The following is a 17,404-nucleotide window of genomic DNA, read 5'->3' as shown; positions in this document are numbered from 1 at the left end:
ATTTTTTTTTTTTTTAACTTCTTCATGTACCTTAAAAAGATTTCTAGAGAATCAAACCATGGGATACCATCCCACATAATGAAGATTTCAAATACCATTTTAAAAATAGTACACCCATGTGGCATATACCGATAGAGCTAACTAATACGCTATCCATTACAAAAACATTTGATATTTATTGCCCAAGAAAACGTTAGCCAATATTACATTTCTTTATTATATCTCTTATCTATGAAAAATAAATTCATAATTGATTTATTTTCAGTTTTTATAATAAATTGTATTATATTGTCTTCTTCCATTTTTTTCTACAAAACCCCCCATACACCCCATACATAATATACAGGGAGCTGTCATGATGGTTTATGGATTGGATCAGGATACATCGAACACAGATAAACTCTTCAATTTGGTGTGCTTGTATGGAAATGTTGCCAGGGTAAGTTTTTTTTTTATTGTGTAAACAACAATATATTGTTTTTGTTTTAATAAATAACCTTCGGAATACCTGCAAATTGAGAGGGTTGGGGAAAAATGAAATAAATACTTTTTTTACTTGTAATTTAAAGTTTTTGAATAACAAATGGTAAACATTTATTATAAAGTTGGAGGGAAAAAAGGAAAACAAATGTTGATTAAAAATTTTGCTATTATTTTTTTTAATGTTTGAAGAGCGAGAGCAATTGTAAACTCCATTTGGGACATCGTGGCGTATAAGTAGTGTCATAATTTATACGCCATGGTATTCCCTTTTAAAATTTATCTTAAATCGCATTTTATCATCATTAGATAATCGGATAATTTACAAAAAAAAAAATTTGAAGACCTTTGGGGAGAAGAAGACGACCTTATCAGAGATTCTTAGGGACAACTACCTTTAATTCTTACGATATATACTTATATAATATTTCTTAAAATGTTTGCAAACTCTTTCGGAGCCCTTAAATGTGCTTTTTTAAAGAAATAATACTTAACCAACTTCAGACAAAAACCGTGGAATTTTTCAGAATTTTGTTAAGGCAATAACCGTATATATTTTCATTAAGAACTTCATGGATTTTTAAAAAAAAATGTGCAGAAGAACTTGACACATTATTTACAAAAGTAAAAAGACTTGGCGAGGAACAAACTTCTTGAATTTCTTCAATTATTTTCAACAAAATTATGGTGGATTTAAATTTTGATCTTGTGAAGAAAGAGTGAATCTTTATGATTCGTTTAAAATAATGATCCTTTGAGGCATTGATGCGAATACTTGTTGCCGTAACTCATACGCCAACAGATTCCCATTAGAAATTGCTATAAAATTAATTTTGTTATATTTTGAGCTTTTTTTCGAAACAAAACTTGAGGTAATAAGCTTCTATACTGTCAGCAGATCATTTATGGATTATTTACAATAAATGCCTAGGAGAACCTTTCAAGCATTATTTTCACATTTCTATAGATATTTTGCACTTTACTTTTAAAGAAATGACTGTGAATTGAAATTGTGTGAGAGAGAGAAATACCCTCACTTTGAGACATTGAGCCATGTGACAGTTGTCGTAACTCATACGCCAAATGGCTCCATTTAAAAGTAGACTTAAAATTAATTTTGTCATATTTGAAGATTTTGAGGGTTATTGTCTTACTTTCAGAATATTAGAAAGCACTTCACGATTTTTTATAAAAGAAATTTATAAAAAAAAATAAATTCTAAAAAATCTTTAAGGAAATTGTAGTGGAGTTTCTAACTCATTTAAATCGTAATCACTATTGTGGACATTGTGGTGCATAACTGTTGTCATAAAAATATTTTAAAAAATCCACGCCCCTCTCTCTCGGGTGCTTGAAAAAAACTATTTTAAAAAATTCGCGCCTCTCTCTCTCGGGTGCTTGAAAAAAATGTTTTAAAAAATTTGCGCCTCTCTCTCTCGGGTGCTTAAAAAAAAAATATTTTAAAAAATTCGCGCCTCTCTCTCTCGGGTGCTTGAAAAAAAAATATTTTAAAAAAATCGACGCCTCAATTGGGTACTTGAAAAAAATATTTTAAAAAATCCACGCCTCAATTGGGTACTTGAAAAAAATATTAATAAAAATCCACGCCTCAATTGGGTGCTTGAAAAAATATTCTTAAAAAATCCACGGCTCTATTGGTGCTTGAAAATATATTCTTAAAAATTCCACGCCTCTATTGGTTTGAAAAAATATTCTAAAAAAACCACGCCTCAATGGGGTGCTTGAAAAAATATTCTTAAAAATTCCACGCCTTTATTGGTTCTTGAAAAATATTCTTAAAAATTCCACGTGCTTGAAAAAATATTATAGAAAATTCCACGCCTCTATTGGTGCTTGAAAAAATATTCGAAAAAAAATCCACGTGCTTGAAAAAATATTCTAAAAAATTCCACTGCTCAATGGGGTGCTTGAAAAAATATTCTTAAATATTCCACGCCTCTATTGGTGCTTGAAATAATATTCTTAAAAAATCCTCGCCTCTATTGGGTGCTTGAAAAAAATTCTTAAACAATCCACGCCTCTGTTGGGTACTTGAAAAAATATTCTGAAAAAATCCAAGGTGTGTAAAAAATATTCTTAAAACATCCAAGCCTCTATTGACTACTTAAAAAAAATCGTAAAAAATCCAAGCCTCTATTGGGTGCTTGAAAAAATATTCTTAAAAAATCCAAGCCTCTATTGGGTGCTTGCAAAAATATTCTTAAAAAATCCAAGCCTCTATTGGGTGCTTAAGAAAATTTATACCATGATTTTTTAAACATATTCTAAAAAATCGTAAGGGAAATCGTGGTGGAGTTCTAACTCATTTAAATCGTAATCACAATCATTGAGGTGTATAACTGTTGTCATAACTCATACGACAAGGGGCTTTGTTCGAAATATGCTTTAAAACTTATTTTGATTAATTTTTAAAGACCTTGAGGTTATTTTTTCGAAGTCCCGAAGGTCTTCAGAACAAGGAGAAATTAGAAAAATAATCTTGGAATTTTAGGTATATCTTGGAGTCTTCAAAAACATTTTTGGAAGAAACACCTTCAGGGTCTTGAAATAGATTTGTGTTATATTTCAACGGGACCTCGTTTTGATGTAAAAAGATTCAAAACTAATATTATTTACGAATATTTTCTAAATGAGACTCAGGATGGTATTTGTACTATATTTTTTTTCAAAATAGCTCTTGGAGGACTATGGACTTGGCAATATTTTCGTTCAGACCGACCTTGAGGCTTTTTTTACTTGTTGCAGATCACGTATTACAAAGAATTTGGAACTAGATGGGCATACGATCGAGTCTTCTGTGGTTTTCCATTGGCTATTATGGCGTATGGCTATTGTCATATCAAAACGCTATCATTTTTGTTTTTTAGACAAGGACAACACTTTTTAAAATCCCTCAAAACTAATATTATTTTAATCAATATTTTAAATAACTTTTAGGTCAATAATCGGGGATTTAAACATTTTCCTGAAAACGTTTAGGGCAAAAGCATTGCTAAAGAAATTTTCGAGTACCTTCAGAGTCATTAAATTTTGTTCTTATCATTTTATTGGGAATTCTTCAAGCAAAATATAAAAAACCGTACACAGATTTTTTGTGCAGAACCTCCAATTAACCAAAAAAAATTTACAGGTATTACAATTAACCAAAATCTGGTGGTTAGAAATTTTGATATTGGAAAGAGCGAGTGACCATTTTTAGTTCATTAAAATTCTAATCTCCATCTCGGACATTGAGGCGCATACATCTTGTCGTAAGTCATACGCAACGATGCTCCGGTTATAATTTTCTTTATTTTGGAAGACTTTTACAGCCACAATCGGGGGGTTATTTATACAAATATATTTAGTAGCACTTCACATTAGCAGAAGTTTTATCTTCCAAAATAAAGACAATTTTAACCGGAGCTTCATGGCGTATGAGTTATGACAACAATTATACTCCTCAATGGCCCAGATGGAGAATACAATTTTAATAAGTAATTTTTTTGGGATTTTTAAATGAAATTTTTTGAAGACCATCGAAGCCAACTAGTCCTAGTTTTATAAATATTCCAGGGGCTGGATTCTTGTTCTATGAAAATTTGAAATGAAAAATATTTCCTTTATAATTTTTTTCATTTGACAATTTTTTCTTTTATAAAAGTTTTCATTTCACAATTTCATAGAAAAAGAATTAAGCCCCAGGACATTCAAAAATGCTAACTATTTGAAAATTATTCTCCAATAAACTTTTGAACAATAATTATGAACCCTTTAAGCCTTTTGTCAAGGCATCATTAGTTCATGTTTTCCAACTGTAACTTCTGCAGATTTTTATTTACAATTATTTCATGAGGATCTTCTGCTTGGATTATTTACAGTCATTTTGTAAAAAGCCTTTATATATTCTATTGATACTGTATAGTAATGGTGATTAGCTTACGAATATTTTCTAAATGAGACTCAGGACGGTATTTGTACTATATTTTTTTGAAAATAGCTTTTGGAGGACTATGGACATGGCAATATTTTCGTCCCGACCGACCTTCAGGCCTTTTTTACATGTTACAGATCACGTATTACTAAGAAGTTGGAACTAGATGGGTCTTGTAGTGTTATCCATTGGGCTATTAGGGCGTATGGCTGTTGTCATATCTAATACGCTATGATTTTTGTTTCTTTTTTTTAGTAAATCCGCTGACAGTTAGATTGGAGATTTTAATCGTAATATTGGTAATAAAAAATAGTAAAAATTATAATTTTTATTTATTAGTGGTCTGTTTCACTAAGACGATTCGAATTCAATTTTTTTTTTTTTTTTTTTTTTTTTTTTTTTTTTTTTTTTGAGAAAAGTACGTTTGATTCGTTTTCGTTTTCATTCAAATACATATTTTCTACAATAACAGGAGTTTGGTAGTAATTCGAACGAATCTGAATTCGAATCATTTTGGGGTTACAGGTTTTAAGTATTCTTTTTTAGACAAGTTGAATCTTGAAATGAAAAACACGCCGTCAACTAGAAGTGCGTGTTATTGTTTTTAGTTGTATTCTCCTTTAGGGCATTATAGCGTATGATTGCTGTCACAACTTATACGTAATAAAATAATTTTAAATTTTGATTTCTGAGGCAAAAAAATCAATACAGCTTGTAAATAGGACCTTCTTGAAGCCTACATTTTGGTCCTTCAACATATAGCTGTTAGAAAAAAATGTAGCTCTTCTTACCATACCATTAAATGCTACTTGAGTATATTTGATGGTAACATTAAAAGGGCATACAAGGGGCTTTATTGGATACTCAATAAGGCTTCCGCCGCATTTTGTATAATTGGATATTTTTCATTTTTCGTACAGAAAGTAATGAGCAATAGTTTTTATAATATATAAAACATTTCTTTAACTTTCACTGTTGGGAAAATGGAATCAATAAATTATTTTAATTATCCATCCGCTTTATACCCTGTGGCGAATGATTTCTCTCACAACTCGTAGGGCAACTAATTTGATTTACCTTCTCCCCATAAAATACACTGTGAGACACCAAAAAATAACCATATTCCGACCAAAAAAGAGAAGACGCGAGCCTCGCCATTTTACCCATCACTTGCACTTTCACGGTTATGGGGCCTCAAAGACTGAGGCATTCAGGCCGAAAAAGACACTTTTGTCAGTCTCATATTTCCCAAACTGCTAAGAAATATTTTGATTTTGTCTCGGAGGCAAAGTTGTAGATCTTGTCATAGGGAACAAATGTTGTGAATACATAAACTCCATCGAATTTCACCTTCAAGGGCAAAATGGTCAGCGTCAATTTTCTTTTATAGGGGGTTATGATGAATGAAATTTCCCCGTGAGTTTTGTTTTTCCGCCGTTGCAAGTTAAGGGAGAAAGTGAAAAAAATAAACACGCGGAATTGCCGTTCATGATAATCCCCATAATTTTTGCTCAAGTTTTGGTCTATAGATACCAAACCCTTCAAAATTCAAACATACAACCAACTACCAAAATGTACCTATGATCTCAGTAAACAAATTTCTAGAACATAAGAACTATAAAGAAATCGTTCTTAAAGGTCAAAATAGCAAAAAAAAAAAAAAAGTATAAAAATACGATCTTTTACCTTTTTTCTTTCGTTCTGGTCCAAATATTGGTCTTTCAAATTTATTAATTTTCTCTCTTATTAAAGCACGTACATAGGGTGTATACTTTATCATCAATACTCAAACTGCTCAAAACATTATGGCGTATGATTTCTGCCACAACTCATACGACAGCTAAATTGCTTTAAATTCTCTCTCTCATAAAATATTAAGCATTTTTATTTCTAAATATTTTAAAATTTTAATTTTATTATTTTTTATGGCTTTCCAAGCAGAAAATGGTTTACAATTTCCTTTTAAGATCCTATAGATTATGCACATGTACATATATGTACATTAGGCCGGGGCGATTTGAAAACCTTAATGGGCCCTTCGCGTTTCTGATTCCTGGGGTTGAACTGAGCAAAAAAGTCTACTGGACCATATGTCTACGATGAAAATCGAGCCTCCCGATTTTGACTTTAAGTTTTTTATTGACGTTTTTTGGATATTTTGGCATATAACAGCCAAACCATTGGGATTTTCGATCCAACACAAAGACAAATATTGTAGCCAAGACAGTAATTGAGAACTCTCTAATACATCGCAAAAGCATTGGAACGCTCTTTCAGGCAGTTTTGGCCCTAAGAATGTGCAAACCTTTCGGAAAATGTCGATAAATGACATTGTGCTACAAAATTTGACCCGAAAAATATTCAAGTGTTCTGATGCAAAATTATATCGTGTTGGGATCCATGGACAACAACAATGCCTTTATTTCGCTTGGGTCACTTCGTTTTATTTTTTTATAACGGTAAAAGTAGTGAACATCTGGGATTCTTACATTTTCAAATTTAAACGGGCATATCTTATTTTTTCCACAACGGATTTCGTTTGATCCTTCTTCCTTTTAAAGGGGTGAATAATGTCTTTTGAATAAGCTATTATTGTTTTAAATCGGTTAACAAATGGCTAAGTTATAGTGGTTTATGTCTGAAAACCCCCACAAAAAACCTATAAAGGAATTTCTCATAATTTTCAAAATAAATATTGAACAAAACAAAAAAACATTATATTTTTGAAAATTATGAGAAATTCCTTTATAGGTTTTTTGTGGGGATTTTCAGACATAAACCACTATAACTTAGCCATTTGTTAACCGATTTAAAACAATAATAGCTTATTCAAAAGACATTATTCACCCCTTTAAAAGGAAGAAGGATCAAACGAAATCCGTTGTGGAAAAAATAAGATATGCCCGTTTAAATTTGAAAATGTAAGAATCCCAGATGTTCACTACTTTTACCGTTATAAAAAAATAAAACGAAGTGACCCAAGCGAAATAAAGGCATTGTTGTTGTCCATGGATCCCAACACGATATAATTTTGCATCAGAACACTTGAATATTTTTCGGGTCAAATTTTGTAGCACAATGTCATTTATCGACATTTTCCGAAAGGTTTGCACATTCTTAGGGCCAAAACTGCCTGAAAGAGCGTTCCAATGCTTTTGCGATGTATTAGAGAGTTCTCAATTACTGTCTTGGCTACAATATTTGTCTTTGTGTTGGATCGAAAATCCAAATGGTTTGGCTGTTATATGCCAAAATATCCAAAAAACGTCAATAAAAAACTTAAAGTCAAAATCGGGAGGCTCGATTTTCACGGTAGATATATGGTCCAGTGGACTTTTTTGCTCAGTTCAGTCCCAGGAATCAGAAACGCGAAGGGCTCATTAAGGTTTTTTTGCTTCCACACAAATCGCCCCACCCTAATGTACATGTACATATAATGTGTACACATCTAACTAACTTTACAACAACAAATACACAGCAATTTATTTAAACAAAAGCCTATACGTTTAATCCAAAATGTAAATAAATTTTATTTGAGTATATCTTTTGGGAAAATTGCCAACAAAAATTATGGCCTAATAGTTTCACATAAATAAGCAAAATGTAATCGAGAGCGGAGCAGAGGGAAAACCACATAAAAATGTATACTTCTATTACTGTTTAACTTCTCTGTGAAAGTAGATATTTTACATACTACATACATGTGTAATTTATTACACATATGTATGTATGTCGGTGTATTCACAAGCATGTCAGTATGTCAACAAATCATTCAGTAATACATAAAATAACATTGGTTAAGCCTTTTCCCATAAAATAAATTTACCAAGTGATTATGGAGGTTTAGCATAAAAACTCGGCTGAAAAACTAGCTTCTCTAGGGAAATAAAATGTGCTGGGGAATGAAAATAAACCGCAAACATAAATTTTAACCACATATTAATGTAATGTAAATAACTTATTATACATTAATCTTCGAGGAAGGACCTTCAAACGAAGAAGAGTTAACCTTTAGTTGTGTTAACACATGAAGGTTATGTCCTTAAAAGCAAAGAAAGGTCACTTGAAGACATGTGGCTTATTAGCTAGACGCACATTATACCAAACCATTATGATAAAGATAACAAATGACAAGTGCCAGCATAAGAAGAGTAGTGACAAAAAATATGACTTATTATTTTAGCCTTTTTCACCTTTCCACCGAACACACAAAAATAATGATAAATTGTAAACAAAATTATGGGATTAACTGTAATGTTATATGTATTTTACCTCCAAGGACTTTGGGGCGTATGACTATTGACACCACTTATACGTTCAACTATCCCCCTCACAAATATGCCTCTACTCATAAAGATTTACAAGTACCTACATTTCAAAATAGCATATAAATCCTAGAGATTTCACATGTAAATAATACTGGGAAAATAGAAAAAATAATATCCACCTTTAAAACTGTTAACATTTTATAGACCGACCTTGTCATCCATTTGTTTAGGAAAAAATACACAAACTTTATATTTGTTTCCTCTTACAAACAACATTTTTAAATTATAATCATGGATCGACCAACCAGCTTCTTTTATCTTGTTTTATGTAACAATGTATATGTATTCGTGCGTGCGTGTGAATCTTTGTGTCTGCCAAAGAAGCATTTGTCCCCTATTATTATTGTTGCATTATTGTTGTTATTATCTCGTTTTATTTTCAATTTAGTTTTTCCTTTCAGTTCGTTTTTCAGTGTCGTAACACTTGACAGCAATTTACATTTTATTATTTGTTTGGTGCTGCTGCTGTTGTTGTTATTATTATTTTTTATTGTTGTTGCCAAAGAAAAATAGCGGCACTAAACGTAATTTCTTTTTGCATTGTTTTGTTGTTTTTTTTCTATATATTTATTTACACACTTTTAAATAACAACAACAAATGTTAAGTTGCTAAAATTATAAAAGGGAGAGAGACAATAAAAAAAACTAGATAAATAAACTAAACAGCAACAACATCACTGACACAATGGCCAAGCAACAAGAGTCATGTCAAAACAATAAACGAAACGAAATCTCAAAGGTACAATTGACAACAATGAAATACAAAACCAACAACATGACACGGCACGACACTTGTACACACGAACGAGCATACAACGAACAGCCAACCAAACACTCATCACTGCAATAACAATAAACTCAAAGCAAAGGTATTTTTGCACAAAGAGACAAATGCTATAGAGAGAGGGGGCAGAGAGAGATCCCAACACGTTTGTATTTTATACAAAATCTGTTTGTCTTTAGTTTTTCCTTTTATAACAGGTATTTTTTAATACCTTTGCCAAAAGCTTTTGTAATGGAAAAGTCGTAAAGTTTTTTAATGAAAGATTTTTACAAATCAAATAGAAAATATTCATTAAATTTTAATTTTTTTGTAAAATGAGTGTTTTGTCTGTTTCTAGTTTTAGTCCAGTGCGTATAGAGCATTCTTTTATAGACTAAGGGCCATTTGAAAATGCAAAATAAACTAATTTGGAGGCATAAAAATATCATTTTCACATTGAAAGTTAATGGCAAGAAGCTCCTCCTTGAAATTCAATCATCTCTTTTAACTTAACCGGAAGGCTATAAATCAGTTCGGTAAATCAATACTATAACAAGAGAAGACATAATAATGGGGGTAATCCCAACAACGAGTCGAGTATAGTACAACTTATGGATAAATTTTTTTCATAGCCAGAATACTTGGAAAATGTGTCAACAAACAATCGATCTAGCTTTGTCCGTCAGTCTTGCAGGTGATAATTCATGAACAAAGACATAGTATTAATATTTTTGTCATGTGTTTGTTTACACAACAGGATTCTCATCAACTAACCAGAAAAAAAGATATCAACAAAAATTATAATCGCGTTACCCTGTTGTCCCATCATTCACTGTGAATGGTAGCATTCATCGATCAACATCGTCATCGTGTACACAAATCACACGTACTCTTCATGTAAAGAAAACACACAGTCTTACTCTGTTTTTGAAAATGGGACTCTTCTCATCAAATACCAAGTAACAGAGATAGGCAAAAGAAACCATTGACGACACCTCTGTTGTCAAGTATACGACTGTTACTAATAACATATATTGGCCGACATAATTGTGTGTAAACAAATCACTGCACATGTTTATCTTCTTTCTAAAAAGTTGTTTGTTTTGTTTGACCGACGATCTTTACCATTATTGTTCGTTATTTACATAACAAGGCTCCCATGAACTCCCAGTAACAAAGATGCAAACTTGTTGTTTAATCATCCACTGTGAATGGCAAAATACATCGGCCGACATCGTCATCTTGTAAGTCCCGAGCCACACTAGAGTAATTTCAATGAAATTTTGACATGAAACTTTGCATTTTTTGGAAAAATGCATAATTTCAAGAAACTAGTGTACACGGTTTCAATGTGTTCTCCACTTTTGCTTTGTTGCAATATTCGTATATTCCTTTTTTATACCCTCAGCCTTTAGGCTAGAAAGGGTATATACACTTTCATACGGCCAAAATGTGCCTCATCGAAATAATGGTTTTAGACCCCAAGTATGTTTGGACGAAATGTTTTTCAGACAATTTGGAGTTGATTTAGCAATGTCCGTCAGTCTGTCTGCCTGACTGGCTGGTGCGCACGATAACTCTTGAACGGATGAACCGATTCGGTTCAAATTTTGGCTTTCGTAATATTTTGTCCAAACTTAGTGCAAGTTCGAAGATGAGCTATATCGGTTAACTCCTTCCGGTACCTCCCCCACAAAAGTTCCAAAATGTTCGGAAAATTTGTGGGCATGATAACTCTTGAAGGGAGTAACCGAGTTGGTCCATACTTTGCACATCGTGAAATTTCTACCAGACTTAGATGAGGTTCCAATATGGACTCAATCGGCCCACTCCTTCGGCTACCTCCCACACAAAATTTCGGATAAGTTCAGTTTAGGACCTGCCCTCGAATCGCTTTGATGTTTGTTGCAATGACTTGTGTTCATTGCCCCCCATACGACGGTACAAGTTTCATCAGCGGCAAGTCCATACTTCCTGAGAAAATAGCATGAAAGATACAAAAAGCCCCTATGACACCGTGTGCAGTGGATGGGGCGCAAGATAACTCTCGAACAGATCTGCAGATTGGGTCCAATATTTGGCCTTCGTAATATTTTATCAAAGCATAGTTTAAATTCGAAGATGGGCTATATCGGTCCACTCCTTCAGGTACCTCCCTCACAAAACTTCAAAAATGTTCGGAAAAATTTTGCGCACGATAACTCTTGAAGGGAGTGACCGATGTAATCCATACTTTGCTTATCCTAATATATCTACCAGATATAGATCAGGTTCGAATATGGAATATATTTGACTACTCTTTCTGGTACCTCCCACACAAAATTTCGGATAAGTTCACTTTAAGACCTGCCTTTGACTAACTTTGATTTCTATGGAAGCAATTTGCAATCGCTGTCTCTATTACGATGGTAAAAGTTTTTTCAGTGGCAAGTCCATACTTCTTGGGAAAACAGCCCGAAAGTTGTAAAAAACCTCTATGGCACCATGTGTAGTAGCTGGAGAGCACAATAACTCTCGAACTGATAAACCGATTTGGTCCAAAATTTGGCCCTCGTCATACTTTGTCCAAACTTAATTTAACTTCTAAAATGACCCATATCGGTTCTCTCCTTAGGATGCCTCCCCCACAAAATTTCAACATTTGTGTTCAAGTGCAGTTTATCGGAGATCCTTTGGAAATTTATACCGATAATGTTCTTTGTGGTCCTGTTTACAGCCATATTATGTTTTCGGTGGACAAGTCCATGCTTCCTGTCAAACTGGTCCAACAGGTGTACTATAACCCACTTAAATCTATCGAAAAGATATGACTCTCAAAATAAGATCCACTTCCGCAATGCACTATGTCGGTCCATTCCCTCCTCCGCAAAACTATTGAACTTTAATCCTAATCCACAAATGTGCCACAAAATTCTCAAAAGACCCTTAATACATTCGATCTTTCCGTAGATGAAATTTCCTATTGACATAGGCCGAGGGTATATCTCTGTCGGCAAAGCCGACTGATACTTTTTTACTTGTTAACAAAATATATTTGTTTAGTTTGATCAACGATCAATACAATTATTGGATGTTTGTTTACACAACAGGATTCTCATGAACTACCCCCACCCTGGAGATTTGTGCATACATCGTTCTGTATACAAATCAAACGTATTCATCGTTCGCGATATTGCCATGTAAAAAAACACTCTGTTTATAAATTTTTTTTTTTATTTTGTTTGTCCGACTATCTTTATTATTCACCCTTATTACGGTTGGCGTTGTCGTAGGCGTTCAAGTGTCGTAGACGTAGTCGTAGGCGTTGTCGTAGTCAATAATTTTTGGTATTATGTAAAATTTTCGACTACGTCTGTTTTGTAATAGATTGCAAAAATACAGGGTGTTGAAGATTATTAACATTTTCGACTATTACACGCCACCCTGTTATAAAAAAAGAAAACAAAAAAATAGAGTCAGTTAAAATAAAAAACAATTAGGTATTTATTAATAAACCATAAAAATGTTAAGTGTGGGTTATTTTATATCTGACGATGAGGATGAATATACTCCGAACGATTTAAACTGACTGATACTCAGTTGCTGAAATCCATTTCTGTGAGGGGTATTTGTGACTTGTGTGCAGGGATCCTGGTTCACTTGGACCTGTTGCTCATTTTCATGAGTGATTCCTATGCTTACAGGGGTTATTGTGCGGGGATCCTGATTCACTACGACCTGCGGCTCTTTTGCATGAGACCTGCTTACGCTTTGGGGAGTAACTGTGCAGGGATCGTGGTTTTCTAAATTTTCATGGATTATACATGCTTCAAACAGTTCTTCCTCAGTGGTTGTTTCTCGAAGCGTTGAAGGCTGCTGGATTCCAATTGACTGATTGCCCGCGTTTACAATTGTATCCAATTGTAACATGCTTGATGCTGCTTCTTCCGTGTCTGTTAGTATGTACTGCTTGAAGGATCCTCCACCTGTAGCACGACATTCCGCCTTATTGTGAACTAACTTCTTCTTTAACTTGAATTTGTAGTCAGCCCAGACTTTCATCCAACCCTCACCTGTTCGTACTGGCGGTCCTAAAATGTTGAGTTTCGTACTAATTTTATTCCACTCTTCTTTCACGCTAATTTTTTTATTCCATTGCTGTAACCTCTGGCCAAATTTGGATTGTTCTGCAAAATCTGGACCATTGTGTCAAACTGCTTTTTTGTGGTGACTTTTGTTCTAAAACATGTGCAATATTATAAAATTTATACGAATATATAATCTTCTTGTTATATAGACACATACCTTTTGTTTAAATCCATTTTATTTGTTCGTTTTTATTAACGTTTTAAGAAATTTGTCTGTTGTCGTCAACAAAATCTCTAACGACTAATTTCACAGCGTTTCTCGTAATAAAACGCCTCTCGTGGTAGCAAAATTGTAAAAGAATGGCATACAGAGTTGTAATATCTCGTATACGACATACATAATACCGATTAGTCGTTGCGAAAATGTCGTGTACGACATACATAATACCAATTAGACGTTACGACACGTCAATTTGCAATTTTGGATACGACTACGCCAACCGTAATAAGGCTGATTATTTGTTGTTGTTTACATAATAGTTCTTGCAAGAACTTCCGAGAAACGAGATACAAAAAATGTTGTTTAATCATCCACTGTGAATGGCATCATTCATTGTCTATACAAATTACACGTACTCATCGTCGAACGATGTTGCCATGTAAAAAAACACAAATTCTTACTCTGTTTATAAAAAAATATTTGCATTTCGCTTGTCCGAATATCTACTATCATTTGTTGCATGGTACAATGAAGTAGAGGTAGGCCAGTAGTGGGATTCTGTAACTCATTTTTGCTGTTATCGATAATTGTCGGTAAAATTAAAATGCTTATAATTTCGATAATTAACGAAATTTTTCGGTAAGCTAACGATGAATAAAAAGTAGTCGCTAGTCTCTACCGACATAAACAGTGATGCCAACTTTTCTTTGTGTTTTTAGTCATAATTTTGCAATTTAATTTTACCGATTTTTGTCGGTAACAGCAAAAATGAGTTACAGAATCCCACTACAGGTATGAAAATCACTGAGAAATGCCACCCTAAAGCCATGGCTTAAAGGGGAGTACAAACCATCATTCAAAACTGACAGTCAACGTACTTTTACGAAAATTTTCAGGCAAATAAAAACTTTTGTTTAGCTGAAAATGTTTGAAATACATTATGTAAGGTATTATTTACAGATTAGGAAAGTAATTGTTTAGCTAGGCTTTGATATTAACGAAATAGGACTCGATGACTGTCAGTTTTGTTGGTCAGTGTGTACAATGCTTAAAACGTCAAATGGCATGGTACAATAATAATGGTAGATGTACCTGCATAGCTATCCCGTATTACAAAAATATATGGAACTTAGAGCTTCACTTTTTATATGTTAAAAGTGCCATATAGTGTAAAAACATTTCTTTAGCTATGCTCTAGAATATTCTTGTTGGAAAAGTGTTCCAAAAATAGCAAAAGTTCTTCCCAAACTTATTACAGTGAAAAAATGTCATTCACTTATTTTCTAATTGACAAGTTTGGCTAATCTGACATCGTGATTGCTGGCATCCGATTTGCAGATAAATGTCAGCACAATTTTTATAAAATTTGTAATTTTAACATTCCCGTAATTTTGGAACAAATTTAAATTAATATCAATATTTGATAAATCGTTCATTCGTAAGTTTTGCTAAAAAAAATTAACAATTTTATTTTGCCACGCGAATACACATTTTTTTCCTTGTTTTCAATTTTAAGATAAAGTGTTACAGTTTTTTTGGAACAATTCAGCGATACATATACCTTTATGATTGCATAATGTCAACAACAGTACAAAATGTCAACCCTGCTTTTGACAGATTAGGCCATAAAAAGAAAAAAATTGTAATCAGCTGTTAGCTGTGGCCTACCTTCACTTTATTCTACCATGATTTGTTGTTTACAGACCAGTTCTCGCATGAGATGCAAATAAATGCTATTTAATCATCCACTGTGAATGACAACGTACATCGGTCAATATCGTCATCTTGTATACAAATTTCGCATAATCGCCGTTCAGCGATGTTGTAAGGTAAAGAAAACACAAATTCTAATTCTCTTTGTCATTAATTAATCATGTTTGATGTTTAGACAGGACTCTCATTCACTGTAGAATAACAGAATATACAAAAACATTGTAATGATGAGAACCCCCTAATCAACGACTGTTATGTCAACATACATCTGTTGTTTACTGTGTAAACAAAAGTCAGTTATTCCGATCTATGTACTTTATCATGATCAGTCGTAGCTTAATCTGTCACATCAAAGTGGTTATAATAGAACGGGTCATTTATTTTGTCAATTCCTTTGAATAACTGTAAAATAAATGGCGCATTTTATTTATTTTTAGTTAAGTGTCAGTGTAAATAATAGGTCTGTTTGATAATTCAAAAGTTTGCAACAATAGGTGTGTACGATAACGTTCCTAGCAATAATTACTCAGTCAGTTCCAGCAACCTCTCTCAGTGAATTTTACTCACTCACGCAAGAAAAATTGCAGAAAGTTATCGAACAGCATTTTGCAAAAACTTGCAAGAAAGTCAGCTGTTTCCGAAAATGTATGACATTTGTTTTTGTTTCTTTTGATACTTTAAACCAAACGGAACAAAAACATAAATTTAAAAATTGTAGTTTACTTATTTAGTGCTTTAATCTTATCCACAACGCTTTAGAATCTAAAAAATTTGCAATTGTGAAATTTTCTTGGTCAAAAATGTTAACATTTCGAGTTGCTTACATTGAACAGGTGATTAAAAGTCAGCTGATCAGACTTGCATTTTTTTTGCAGGACAAATTTGCAAGTTCTCAGTCACAAAACTCTCCAAAAATCTCTCCAAACTTGCTCTCTTTTGCTGGATAATTTTGTTATTGAACAGCATTCAGTAAAATTTTGTACAAATTTTTGGGTATCGTACAGACCTAATTTGTACAAATTGTTACTGAAAGTTGTCTGTTAACTTAATTTGTTCTCTGTTAACTCTCTGTTCTTCATTGAGAACTTGCAAGTTTTTGCTGGACAAATTTTTTCTAGCGAGAACTTGCAAGTAACCAGACACACATAATGTTTTCGAGCATTGTTCAGGGCCCTGCAGTTAAAAAAAAATCAACTGACAGGAAATGTACATCCTCATTGTGATGACAACCCCCCCATTACATATGTTTAATACCTTTAAAAAAATTATTTTATTTTCTTTTTTGTAAATATAGGACATACCTTAAGTAATAAAATATAAAATTTAACTCATAAAAATAACATGCATAAATATGCTTTTAAATTCCCCAAAAAATATTCTGCCAAGCACTTAAATATACCATCTTTATCCCATAAATTTTCCTTTTTAATCACATAAAATTTATGTCATCCTCATCATCATCATTTTTTGTGCAACCTTTCACTTGTGAGTTTCCCAAAGAGATTTTCCCTTTCCTCATCTTCAGTTGTTTTTTATTGTAATGGAAATTGAAATCTAAAGTGGAGTTGTGCTGTAAAATTCTAACCTAAAAAAGTTAAGAGGAATTACTAAAAGTTGCAGAAAGTTATAATTTTTTTAATTGTTATCCCCAGCATATGTGTGTGGGCAGCATCAGCAACATTCTCTCTTTTTTGTTGTTTTCATTACGCAAAATGGAGTTGGCATCATAAATGTGACATAAAATAAGGAAGTTAGTGGGATTATATTGGGATGGAGGGGAATTATTGAGAAAAGTTGGTATAAGAGATAATACCCCGTTTAGACTATGCTTGTTTTAGCAAATCCAGTCGATTTAAGTTGTCATTTTCATACAATATATGTCAAATAAATAGAGTCTAA

The 17,404-nt window shown here is 32.9% G+C and overlaps 1 protein-coding gene across 19 annotated transcripts in view; it reads left to right on the top strand.

The window, feature by feature from the left end:
* sm (heterogeneous nuclear ribonucleoprotein L) overlaps positions 1 to 17,404 on the top strand; it is a 345,011-nt gene that overhangs the window by 314,861 nt on the left and 12,746 nt on the right. For all 19 annotated transcript variants that reach the window (XM_073990802.1, XM_073990798.1, XM_073990795.1 and 16 more), the window contains one exon: positions 347 to 439. In XM_073990802.1, coding sequence (XP_073846903.1) covers positions 347 to 439 — 93 coding nt within the window. The remainder of the gene's footprint in view (positions 1 to 346; positions 440 to 17,404) is intronic.

Source organism: Musca autumnalis, unplaced genomic scaffold (genome assembly GCF_047663935.1).
Source record: "Musca autumnalis isolate F117 unplaced genomic scaffold, ASM4766393v1 scaffold_5, whole genome shotgun sequence".
Lineage (NCBI taxonomy): Eukaryota > Metazoa > Arthropoda > Insecta > Diptera > Muscidae > Musca > Musca autumnalis.
This window is presented reverse-complemented; position numbering and strand designations above follow the sequence as displayed.